Genomic DNA, 13,154 nt, shown 5'->3' with positions numbered 1-13,154 from the left:
AAATGACTTACAATTTAAAACCTGGTTCCTAAATCTCTGTCTTACCATTATATAATCTATCTGATACCTTTTAGTATCTCCAGGGTTCTTCCATGTATACAAACTTCTATCATGATTCTTAAACCAAGTGTTAGCTATGATTAAGTTGTGCTCTGTGCAAAATTCTACCAGGCGGCTTCCTCTTTCATTTCTTAGCCCCAATCCATATTCACCTACTATGTTTCCTTCTCTCCCTTTTCCCACACTCGAATTCCAGTCACCCATCACTATTACATTTTCATCTCCCTTCACTATCTGAATAATTTCTTTTATTTCATCATACATTTCTTCAATTTCTTCGTCATCTGCAGAGCTAGTTGGCATATACTGTTATGAAGTGAAATCAAATGCTGCAGAAAATTATCTACAATTTTGCACCATATAGGTAACATGATAAATGTATCACGTACAGTGATATGTGTATAGGACATCCCACTGGTGAAATTAAATATTCATCTAGAGAGATGAAATGGCCAAATGACCCTTTGTCAAAAATTAATGCAACATACTTTACTTGAGAAGAATTTAAATTACAAATACATCAGGAAAATTCTCAACCTTATAGTTTTGAGTGAACTTCAGCAAACCAGAGCTGCACAGTTAAGAAACACTCAATCAAACACTTAGCAACTCACCTCATTTGTGTTCATGTTACTTTGTGTGCCAGACCCTGTTTGCCAAATAACAAGGGGGAAGTGTTGGTCATACAACTCCCCACTGATCACTTCGTCTGCCGCCTTCGCAATCGCATCTGCAATCTTTGGGTCCAGGCCGTACTCTTTATTAACAATGGCTGCTGCCTTCTTCAAAATCCCCATAGCGACAATCACAGGTTTCTGTTAAATATAAAAGACAAAACGTGAGTAAACTATATGGTAACACTGTATAGATTTGCAAGTTTGTGAGAAAACAAATGTTAGGGCAATCAGATTTAAACGATCTATCACAGTCCTCAGAAAATAAAAAAAAATGTGGTCACTAAATTCATCATTTTCATTTAGAGTCATTACTCAGTATTAGATTAAAATCTGTTCATGGTAACAAGATCATTGATATATGTGTAAACTCACTCACTGGCATTCTCTCTGTTTCACCTCCAATTGGAAAGTTCATGACAGAACGCAAAGTCTGTGCTCCATAGTATTTATCAGCAGGTACTTGAAGCTCTCCAAATGTATCTCTCTCGACTCTGTGCGAGGATGACGACGCCTATAGCAGAAAGATTGTATTTCTTAAAGTACGCAAAACTTTATACTTGAAAGCCAATAAAAAATGTGATCAATTACACCATACAGTTTCTATTTAGAAATAATTTCAATATTCACAATATTTTTCATCACAACAAAATGTTCATATCAGTAACAGTAATTCATAACTCTAAGATTATTTCCCACATACAACAACAATTTATTACATGTTTCTGTACAGTACAACAAAAGATTCTCACTCATTTTAGCAATATTGAAATTCACCACTGAAACAGATGAATTAATCTTCAATAAAACCTTCCGGGTGACTAGCTCAAAATGTAAAATGCCCAATAGACAGCAAAGACAACTTTATAAACAAACTGAACTATTTTCTTGTCAATTCCTCCAGCCTAAAGCAAAGCTAATGTTTTAGAATTTAACTTTTAACATGTATACTGTAACAGAGAAACCAACTAATTTCACATGAAAGGCTTTGTTTTGAGTTCTTTAGCCACTGACAGTTTCGTCCATAATTGACTTCTGTCAGCAGGCATTCTTAAAGAATTGACTCCACTGCTCATGGTGGACTGAAGTTGACCTTGCAGGTAGAATCTGTGTGCGCATGCAGCTCTTCTGAGTGATTGCCTTTCCATGGTAATTAGCAGTGTAGATGAGCAATGTCTAGTCAAAAAACATTTCAACCACTGTACTTTGCATCCTAATGAGAATAAAGATTAGGGTTTAAGGTTCTATTAACAATGAGAACATTACAAGCACAGCTCATGCTCAGATTGGGGAAAGAAATTGGCCATGCCCTTTCAGATCAACCATTTGCTGCAAGTGATTTACAGAAATCACAGGAAACCTAAATCTGGATGGTCAAATGGGATTTTGAACCGCTGTCTTCCTGAATATGAGTCTAATACCTTAGGACTGCACAAAATCACTTTGTCTCACATCCTAGGTCTCAATGATTACTTGAGAAACAAATTTCGTTTAAACTGAACCACAGCATCTTGCCAACAGAAAACAACATTAAATAATAATAAATACATTAAAAACAATAATTTAAAATTATATGTTAATGTGAAATGACTAAAAATTGGTGGGAGATGTGATACAATGATGGCCATTCCTATTATTATTATTATTATTATTATTATTATTATTATTAGACATAAGCCAGGAACTCACCTGAAATGATACAAAACAGTCAGAAAATTGAATCAAGAAAGCTAAACCTGAGATTGTCTTATTTCAAAAACAATACTTCCTAAACTATAGTTAAGTAACCTGCCAACCCCCTCCCCCTCCCAAGAATCATGGTCCTTGCTGAAATGGGATGACTTTTTGCTTCCATGGTACAGGTAGATACTGTAGGTGCAACACCACATGGGGGGAGGGGAGGGGAAGGGGGGTCTGGAGAGGCGGGCTAGATTGGCTCCTCAAGAGGAGCATCAGCCTTTTCAGTAGTTTCATGTCAATAGTCCACACAATTGACTGATCTGGATTTTTAACATCAGCTGAAACTGCCCCCAGTCAGATCTCCTTGCAGATATACTTCAGAGAATAGCTGCATCATCTGTGAGAAGTCTGAGGTCACTATTAATACAGCCTGCAAGATCATTAATACACAACATGAACAGCAATGGTCCCAACACACTTACCTGGGGAATATCCACCTTTACTTCTACATCTGACAATGACATTCTATCCAAGATAATATGCAGTGTCCTCTCTACAAAAAAGTCCTCAATCCAGTCATAAATTTCACTTGAGACCCTATATGATCATACTTTTGACAATAGGAGGAGGTGTGGCACTGAGACAAATGCTTTTTGGAAGTGAAGAAATACTGCATCTATCTGACTGCCTTGGTCCATAGCTTTCAGTATGTCACACGAGAAGAAAGCGAATCGGGTTTACAAGACCTTGGCACGGAGGACGTCATTCTGTTCAAGATACCTCATTACATTTGAGCTCAGAACATGTTCTAAGATACTACAACAAATGAGTGTCAAGGATATTTGACAATAGTCACTCTTACTACCCTTCTTGTAGACGGGTGTGATCTGTGCTTTCTTCCAACAACCGGACACATTTTTTTGTTCGAGGGATCTACGATATATTATAGTTAGAACAGGGGCTAACTCATCCACAAATTCAGTATAGAATACAATAGTCATTCCATCGGGCCCTGGAGCTTTGTTCACTTTTATCGATTTCGGCTGTTTCTTGATGCCACTGACAGTGATTCTTATTTTATTCACCTTTTCAGTGGTACAAGGATTAAATTGGGACAATTCACCTGAATTTTCCTCTGTAAAGGAACGTTTGAAAATGTTAAGCATTTCAGCTTTTGCTTTGCTACCCTCAATTTCAGTTCCTGTCTCATTCACTAAGGAATGGACACTAACTTTGGTGCAGCTAACAGTCTCTGCATATGACCAGAATTTCTTTGGAGTTTATGAAAGATCATTTGACAATATTCTGCTATGGTAGTCACTGAAGGCATAACGGAGTGCTCTCTTGAAACTCAAATGCATTTCATTCAGCATACCTCTATCTATAGTCCACATAGTGGTAACGAAGCAACAGGTCTATCAAAGAACATGAAAATGGGAATGTGTGCAGCACTGTGAACACACTGCTGAGGCCAAGAAAGAGAGAAAGTCAATGGGTTATTCCATGTCAAGTCATCCAGGCCATGAGACTTATTATCTACTTGTGAACTGGGATTTTGTGTAGTGCTTTTGTATCTAATATCATGAACTATTGCCAATTTTTATTGCTTTATATACATTCTGTTGGTAGCAATTGCTGAAAGTTTGATGCAATGCGTTACTTCACAGCAAACTGTAAAAATTTGAAAACTGGGTGCAGTTTTTAAACAAAAAATGGTATGCTGACAGTTTTTCCTCCCCAATATCCTTTTGGACAAGTAGTTTCTGAGAACATGTTAGAATTGGCCAATTAAATTTTTGTACATTAATTTTATTTTATTGTTAAATTAGAAAAATATTTTGGACAATTGCCCCCCACCCCCCTCTGGGAAACACTGAAAAAATTAGAAAGTGATCTACAAATAGTAAAGTTTCATCACACAAAAAATCAGTTTTGAGAAATGCATGGCACTAGGGAAAAATTTTATATGGAGAGAAATACAATTACTATCCATATAGGAAACAAAACTGCACATTATAAAATATAGGGCAACTTGTACATTACATGACATGAACACTGCATTCAAGTTGATTAGGAACTATACATGTGACGAGACATTTTGATGCTTAGATAAATTTTTTTTGTATGAGAAGCACTTTTCTTCCACCAACTTTGAGGGCTCTTTGCTCAGAGAATAAGCACGGCCTGTTGCTGTGATGTTATCAGCATCACACAGAATATGAGAGAAATAAACATCACAAATATCATTATCAGGCCAATAGGAGGATGGGGATGGTCCATGAGGATGCATGAACCTTACTGTAACATCTCCTCTTTCACAATTCACCTTCTCAACAATTCCCAAATACCAAGAAGAGTCATATGCACACGTAACATAGCAGTTGCGCTGCACAGTGCATTCTGGCATTAGTGGCGAAAGTGCATCTGTGAAAACATGCACGATACTGAAATCTGTATCACAGCTCAGACTTTTTGCTCCAATCTTGGTTGGAGCTAATTAGTACAATGTGATGCATAGACCGTGTTCCAGGAATTGTTTTTGCACTTGGGAAGCACTGAGAAAGATAATGTCTGACTTGTACCACTTCATATTTTGAAACAAAGAACTGAAATGCACTGCAGGTTCTCACGACAGAATTCAAATACCTGTGAAGCTGTAAGTATTTGACGTTTATAAACTCTCTGCAAACTTTTTTTGGCTAGTCTTTTAACAGTGCCCCCAATACCATCACAGGGAGATTTGCATGGCAGGTAACAAAAAAGAACCAGCTGCACTTTATGGTGAAGTTGTGTTCATGGTAGCAGATATTTCCGAAATTCTTACAATTTTTATATTGTGCAGCACAACCATCAGTGAAATATTCAACTTACGCAAGATGAATTTCTGGAAATTCACACATAAAAAGATTCAACACAGTCTTTTGAGTATGGTACACCAAGGCAACATCATGTTCTAGATTAGCAGAAACAATACAAATACTTTTTGCAGGCAACTGTTTGTCCTTTTTGTAATATATATGGACAGTGTGATGAGTGCAGCTGCCATTGTTCCATTGGTACCCCTGTACTTCATCTTCAACAACAAAATTGAGATTTTCACTGAAATCCATTAAAATTAACACTGTTCCTTCATCAAGTGTTTCCTTCTTCATTTTCAGATAACCAGATTTTGATTGAGATATAAAAGAGCATGGAGTAAGTTTTTCAATTTTCTTAATCAGTGTGTCACAGAATTCTGATAGAGAAGTGATCTGAACACAAAGTCATACTATCAGTTGATACCCATTGACTGTGCTGAACCATCATCAGAATCGTAGTCTTCTATTTCTTCATTTTATAAGCTGGTTTGAAGCAATGAACTGGTGGGGCATTTTTCACACAGACGACGCATACAGGCTTGGTTATCTATATCACATGATATTATTTTAATTAGATCTTGGTATGTTTCTTTAATAGAAAAGGAATTTAGAAGCAATTTCACGTTTTGGTGGTAAATGCACACACATACGTGTTCCTGATGATCCTGCAAGTATACACTGTTTTGGTCGAGGAGAAGCAAATTTTGAGAATCCTACTTTGTCTTCAGGATACCTTTTTTTTTTTTTTTTTTTTGAGAGAGAGAATACAGTTCAGTTAAATTACTTAAAACAAGGCACTTTTGTTCATTGGTATTTTTGTTGGTGATCAGTTTGTCTTTTTTCCAGGCATTATTCTTGTGTTTTTGTCATCCAAATAAAAACTTTTTCTTTCTGCACTGTATCATGAGGCAATGTCTTTCCCTTTTGTGCTCAGCCATCAATAAAATACCCTTCTCCATTAAAAGAGCTCTTGCTTGTCGTACCAAATATTCAGAAACCTGAAATTTGGAACTGACTTTCTGTTGAGACCAAGTTGGTGGCGCAAGAGTAAGTAATTGAATTTTCCACCAATTATTTGCATATTCAATTTTCTGTTTGATTTTGTCCATAAGTTCAACATGATGTTTTGCCTTTTCTTCCAGTTCTGTTAAATCACTGTCTCAGGGATAGTGCTTGCATCAGCAGCCAGCTCAACTTCATATGAATATGAAATTTTAGTTTTTTAGAGCCCAAGCTGCTGATTCCAATTTTTGTTTGGCTGCTCCATACCGACTATGCTGAGCAACTGAATGCAACTTTGCAGGAGATACCTCGAAACTAGTTAAGCTAGTATTGAGCACAGATTTTTCAGGAGTCTTCACATTATTGTCATTTATATAGTCTGGTGATGAGTCGTCACCTGCTTGTTTTTCATTAATAAGTTTGATGGAGGTTGGGCATATCTTCTCCCCAGGAGTAATGCTAAATCCCCTCATTCTGAATGTCTTTGCCTTTTCTAAACTAATTTCACACAATCCAGATGAAACAAATCTGCTTACGGTGCTTTCTTATGCAGAGAGAATCGACACAGGTATCTCTGTCTTTGTGTTTATGAAACACTTAGATCACAGTATGAATGACTGTTGCTTCATCACAATAAAGGTTCTTATACTTCACTGGTCACTTCATTCACACAAGTCAGGGTATTATCACATATATCTTGTAGATACCGTCCAAGAGAAAACACTGTCTACTTATATTTCCCATACTGCTTCAGTCATAAAACCAACATTTGTCTTAAATAATTCAAAAGATGATTGGTGTAACCTGAAAAGTAATTAAATATTGAAAATGCATTCCATCCCATTGTTTCATTACAAAAGTATTTCACATTATTATTGTAACCTTAGGGGACTTTTGTTTTTGAACGAATAGTTAAAAACCACAACAATTGAATTTCTAACCAGTAACTGACTCTGGACACAACTCAGTACAAGAGCTCAGAACACATAATTCAAAACAAAGGAACTGGATGATGCTATACATGTAGTGGCATTAAAACAGTGTTCTCAGATATGATTTGTTCCTAAGGAAATTCAGTGTAGCCAACTTTAGCAATGTAGTGGTGACATGGTAGTCATGAATTAGCAACTTCAGTATTGTAAATAGACTTCACGGGTTTTCCACCAGATAACATTGTACAAATTCCACAATATTTCCTTGGAGCAACTGTCCGACATCTTCAGGTGGTTCAACCTTGCTGGTGGCTAGGTGCGAGTAATGGGATCCAAACGTAGATGCCCCGTTTGTAGAATGCGCACGAAGAATACACAGGTGCGGAACTTACGCATGCACAATGACTTGCGGGTATATGGTGCCATATTCAAACTCCCTCTAATGAAAGTCGCAGAGCGGCTCTCCTGCGCATGCACTGTACGCTGCGTTTGCCAACAGTACAGCCAGACATTACTCACCGACGAGCATACTAGACCAATGTTATCGAAGAATCTTTATTTTCACACCATGATTTAATAGCAGCAAATGCAGGGTTCCAGGCTGTGCTCAGTTGAAATCCCACATCCTTGTTGATGAGATTATCAGCTGTACGAATACGTATTGCATCCTTAACAATGCAATCCCAGAAAGATGATGCCCGGGATAAAACTTCCATCTTTTCATAAATCATGCAATGTCCTGTATTCAGACAGTGTTTCACAACTGCCAACTTTTCCAGTTGATGAAGGCGTGTATGACGCTGATGTTCATCACAGCATTCTTGTACTGTGCGGCAAGTCTGGCCTATATATGCTACCCCACACTGACAAGGAATCCTGTACATACCACATTTCCTCAGTCAAGGTCATCTTTAACCGAACCCAACAGGTTTCTCAGTTTTGCAGATGGTTGAAAAACACACTTAATTCCATATCTTCCGAGGACTCTTCTGATTCTTGACGACATGGCACCAAAATATGGCAAAAAGGCAAAAGTGGTGGGTGTCTTCGTATCTTTATTCTGCTCCATAGACTGAACTCGCCTGCGCCTGAATACATTACATATCTGTCTCTCAGAATAACCATTTTGTCAGATCACTGTCTTCAAATGTTTTATTTCACTCGACAGACTTTCAGGATCAGATACCAGATGTGCTCTATGAACTAAAATATGTAGTGCAATACCGCATTGTGCAGAATGATGGCAGCATGTGGCCTGTATGTGTGGGCTTGCTGTAGACACTGTGTCCCAAGGTTCCATGTGTTTTCCTTCGTACCAGAACATCAAGAAAAGGTAAAGTACCATCTTTTTCCACTTCCACTGTGAAGTTTATATTTGGATGGAGCGAATTCAGATACTGAAGAAACGCAGGTAGAGTATGAAGTCCATGTGGTCACACCACAAATGTACCACCCACATACCGCATTCTTCAAAGTGCTCCATAAAATAATTTGCCACCACAGGAGACAGAGGGCTTTCCATGGCGACACTTGTTCAAAACATTGGTCATGAAATACGAAGTACCGGTGCATTGAAGGAAGTGTTTAAATAACACTACTATGTCCTCCTCAAACTTGTTGCTAATGAGGTCCAAGGAGTCCTGCAAGGGCACCTTTGCAAATAAAGACATAACATCAAAACTTACAGAGAGATTCAGCGATTGCAATCTAAGAGTTTTCAGGCAACCTATGACATCTTCAGAGTTTTGAATATGATGGTCGCACTTGCCTACGAGAGGTCCCAATAGTGATGTCAGATATTTGGCAACAAAAAGAAGTAGATGCTCCTATGTTACTTACAATGGGACAGTTTTATGATTATGTTGCGGAGCATCTGTTCCATTGCAGTTGTTTTTGAGTGTGTGATCGAGTTTCGTTTATTTTCTGATTTTTATTTGTTGTCGGATTTTTTATTTTGAGGGAAGGTTGGTGGGCGGAGGGGTTGATAGTTAGTAGGTTGTGGGCAGTTGAGAGTTTTTTGTTGTTGTTGTTGTTTTGTGTGTGTGTGTGTGTGTGTGTGTGTGTGTGTGTGTGTGTGTTTGTTTTTGTGGTTTTAGGGCGCACAACTTCAATGGTCATTAGCGCCCTGACTAATCTAAGAATGCACCGCGAGGCACAAGTGGACAACAACAACTAAAAGGGAAAACACGATAAAAGACAGACTGACAGGCATAAGATTAAAAAACAGCATCATCAAATGTCCTGAGAGAGGTTTGTCAAATTGATAAAACGAAGAACACGAGCAACTGCTCGTGGGTCATCCGCTAAAATGGCATCGAAAGTACTTGGCAGGTTAAGATCTAGACGCAGTGTGTTAAAATATGGACAGGACATTAAAATGTGTGTAACCGTCAGCAAGTGCCCACATGGGCAGAACGGCGCTGGCGCAGCCGTCAGCAGATGGCGATGGCTGAACCGGCAGTGTCCAATTCTTAACCGGGCCAAAACTACCTCCTCCCGCCGAGAAGGGCGTGAGGAGGACGTCCAAGCCACGGGAAGAGGTTTTAAGGCCCGAAGCTTGTTGTCTGTAAGTGCAGCCCAATCGGCATGCCACAGCAACACAATGCGCCGACAAATGACCCTGCTAAAATCGGACGAAGGGACACAACAAGAAGCTGTCCGAGGCTGGAGGACCGCAGCCTTGGCCGCGGCATCTGCAGCCTCGTTCCCAGGGATACCGACATGGCCAGGAACCCACATAAAGCTAACCGGAGAACCAACGTCCACCAGCTGCTGAAGAGAGCGTTGGATCCGGTGTACGAAAGGGTGAACCGGGTACGGATCACTGAGGCTCTGGATGGCGCTCAGGGAATCTGAGCAGATGACATAAGCAGAATGTCGGTGGCGGCAGATGTAAAGAACAGCCTGGTAGAGGGCAAAGAGCTCAGCTGTGAAGACCGAACAATGGCCATGGAGCCGGTATTTGAAACTTTGTGCCCCGACAATAAAGGAACACCCGACCCCGTCATTGGTCTTAGAGCCATCTGTATAAATGAAAGTCATGTTGATGAACTTCGAACGAAGTTCCAAAAAACGGGAGTGGTAGACCGAACCGGGGGTGACCTCTTTTGGGAGCGAGCTGAGGTCAAGGTGAACGTGGACCTGAGCCTGGAGCCAAGGTGGCGTGTGGCTCTCGCCCACTCGAAAGGTTGCAGGGAGTGAAAAATTAAGGTGTTGAAGGAGGCGACGAAAGCGAACTCCAGGGGGTAGCAGGGCAGAGACATACAACCCGTATTGACGGTCGAGAGAGTCGTCAAAAAAGGAACGATAAGACGGATGGTCGTGCATTGACAATAGCTGACAGGCATACCGACAAAGCAGTATATCGCGCCGGTAGGTGAGTGGCAATTCGCCAGCGTCAGCATGAAGACTCTCTACGGGACTAGTATAAAATGCTCCGATCGCAAGTCGTAAACCCCGATGTTGTATGGAGTTGAGGCGGCGTAAGATGGATGGCCGTGCAGAGGAGTATACGAAGCTCCCATAATCCAGCTTGGAGCGGACGATCGACCGATATAGACGAAGTAGGACAGTTCGATCCGCTCCCCACGACATACCACTGAGAACACGGAGGACATTTAAAGAACGGGTACAACGGGCAGCCAAATATGACACATTTGGAGACCAGCTAAGTTTCCTGTCAAATGTAAGGCCTAAAAATTTGGTTGTCTCCACGATTGGGAGAGCAACGGGACCGAGTCGTAAGGACGGTGGGAGAAACTCTTTGTAGCGCCAGAAGTTAATACAGACCGTCTTCTCGGCAGAAAAACGGAAGCCATTGGCGACACTCCAGGAGTAAAGACGGTCAAGAGAACGCTGAAGACAGCGCTCCAGGACACGTGTACACTGCGCGCTGCAATAGATGGTAAAATCGTCCACAAAAAGGGAGCCTGATACATCAGCTGGGAGGCAATCCATTATTGAATTGATCGCGATGGCGAAGAGAGCGACGCTCAAAACTGAGCCCTGTGGCACCCCATTCTCCTGGCGAAAGGTGTCTGACAGGACAGAACCCACACGTACCCTGAACTGTCGATCCATTAAAAAGGAACGAATAAAAAGAGGGAGGCGACCGCGAAGGCCCCATGTATGCATGGTGCGGAGAATGCCCGCCCTCCAACAGGTGTCGTCAGCCTTCTCCAAATCAAAGAACACAGCCGCGGTCGGGCGCTTCCGCAAGAAGTTATTCATAATGAAGGTCGACAAGGTAACTAGATGGTCAACAGCAGAGCGGCGCCTACGAAATCCACATTGTACATTGGTAAGTAGGCGTCGAGACTCGAGCAGCCAAACCAATCGAGAGTTAACCATTCGCTCCATCACTTTACAGACACAGCTGGTAAGCGAGATAGGTCGATAACTGGAAGGCAAGTGCTTGTCCTTCCCCGGCTTAGGAATCGGGACAACAATAGACTCGCGCCCGCCAGCATGCGGGAACATGTCTCTCAATCCAGATGCGATTGTATGTACGAAGAAGAAAACCTTTACCCGCAGGAGAAAGGTTCTTCAGCATCTGAATATGAATAGAATCAGGCCCTGGAGCAGAGGACCGTGATCGGCCAAGTGCGTTTTCGAGTTCCCGCATGGTGAATGGGGCATTATAACTTTCACAATTCGAGGAGCGGAAGTCAGGTGGCCTAGCCTCCTCTGCCTGTTTGCGGGGGAGGAAGGCAGGGTGGTAATGAGCGGAGCTCGAAACCTCTGTGATAAAGCGGCCGAAGGCATTGGAGACAGCCTCAGGGGCCACAAGGACGTCATTCGCGACCTTCAAGCCTGAAACTGGGGAGTGGACCTTAGTGCCAGATAGCCGGCGCAGGCTACCCCAGACAACAGAAGAAGGAGTAAAACTGTTTAAGGTGCTTGTGAAAGCAGCCCAGCTGGCTTTCTTGCTTTCTTTAATAATATGACGACACTGAGCACGTAATCGTTTATAATTAATACAATTCGCCACTGTAGGGTGGCGTTTAAATGTGCGTAAAGCACGTCGACGAGCACGTAAAGCGTCTCTACATGCTGCGGTCCACCAGAGGACCGGTACGCGACGTGGAGAAGAAGTAGGGTGAGGGATGGAATATTCAGCAGCAGCGAGAATGACTTCCGTGAGGTGTGCGACCTGACGATCGCAGCTTGTGAAGGTTTGATCCTGAAAGGTCGCCCTGGAGGAGAAGAGCCCCCAGTCTGCCTTGGAGATGGTCCAACTAGAGGAGCACGGAGAGGGAGTATGCTGCAGGAGATGGATAACACACGGGAAGTGGTCGCTCGAATATGTATCAGCAAGTGCATACCACTCAAACCGGCGTGCAAGTTGGGGAGTACATATAGAGAGGTCTAAATGGGAATAGGTGTGAGATGTGTCCGAAAGAAAAGTAGGGGCGCCAGTATTGAGGCAGACAAGATTGAGCTGGTTGAAAAGGTCTGCTAACAAGGAGCCCCTTGGGCAGGATGCTGGAGAGCCCCAAAGGGGATGGTGGGCATTGAAGTCACCAGTTAACAAAAATGGTGCAGGTAGCTGAGCAATAAGTTGCATCATGTCTGCCCTGGTAACGGCAGATGACGATGGAGTGTAAATGGTACAAAAGGAAAACGTAAAAGTGGGGAGAGTAATGCGGATGGCAACTGCCTGCAGGCCGGTGTGCAACGTGAGGGGATCGTAGTAAATATCATCCCGGACCAGCAACATAACCCCTCCATGAGCTGGGACACCTACCACAGGGGGTAGGTCAAAACGCGTAGAGGTGTAGTGTGCCAAGGCAATGTGATCGCATGGGCGTAGCTTCATTTCCTGGAGGGCTACGACGAGCGGACGGTGCAAGCGGAGCAGCAACTTCAAGTCCTCTCAGTTGGAGCGAATTCTACGAATATTCCAGTGAATAAGTGCCATCGTAAGAAAAGGAAGATGAAAAAAGGGG

At 41.9% G+C, this 13,154-nt stretch overlaps 1 protein-coding gene across 1 annotated transcript in view; it reads right to left on the bottom strand.

Annotated features, from left to right (window-relative positions):
* Positions 1-13,154, bottom strand: part of LOC126106661 (fumarate hydratase, mitochondrial-like) — an 82,921-nt gene that overhangs the window by 62,289 nt on the left and 7,478 nt on the right. The window contains exons 3-4 of the mRNA XM_049913026.1: positions 1,114-1,248; positions 675-875 (exon numbers count right to left, since the gene is read on the bottom strand). Of these exons, the coding sequence (XP_049768983.1) occupies positions 675-875; positions 1,114-1,248 (336 nt within the window). The remainder of the gene's footprint in view (positions 1-674; positions 876-1,113; positions 1,249-13,154) is intronic.

This window comes from Schistocerca cancellata, chromosome 10 (genome assembly GCF_023864275.1).
Source record: "Schistocerca cancellata isolate TAMUIC-IGC-003103 chromosome 10, iqSchCanc2.1, whole genome shotgun sequence".
Classification (NCBI taxonomy): domain Eukaryota; kingdom Metazoa; phylum Arthropoda; class Insecta; order Orthoptera; family Acrididae; genus Schistocerca; species Schistocerca cancellata.
The sequence above is the reverse complement of the archived record's forward strand: the minus strand, read 5'-3'. Positions and strand labels throughout refer to the sequence as shown.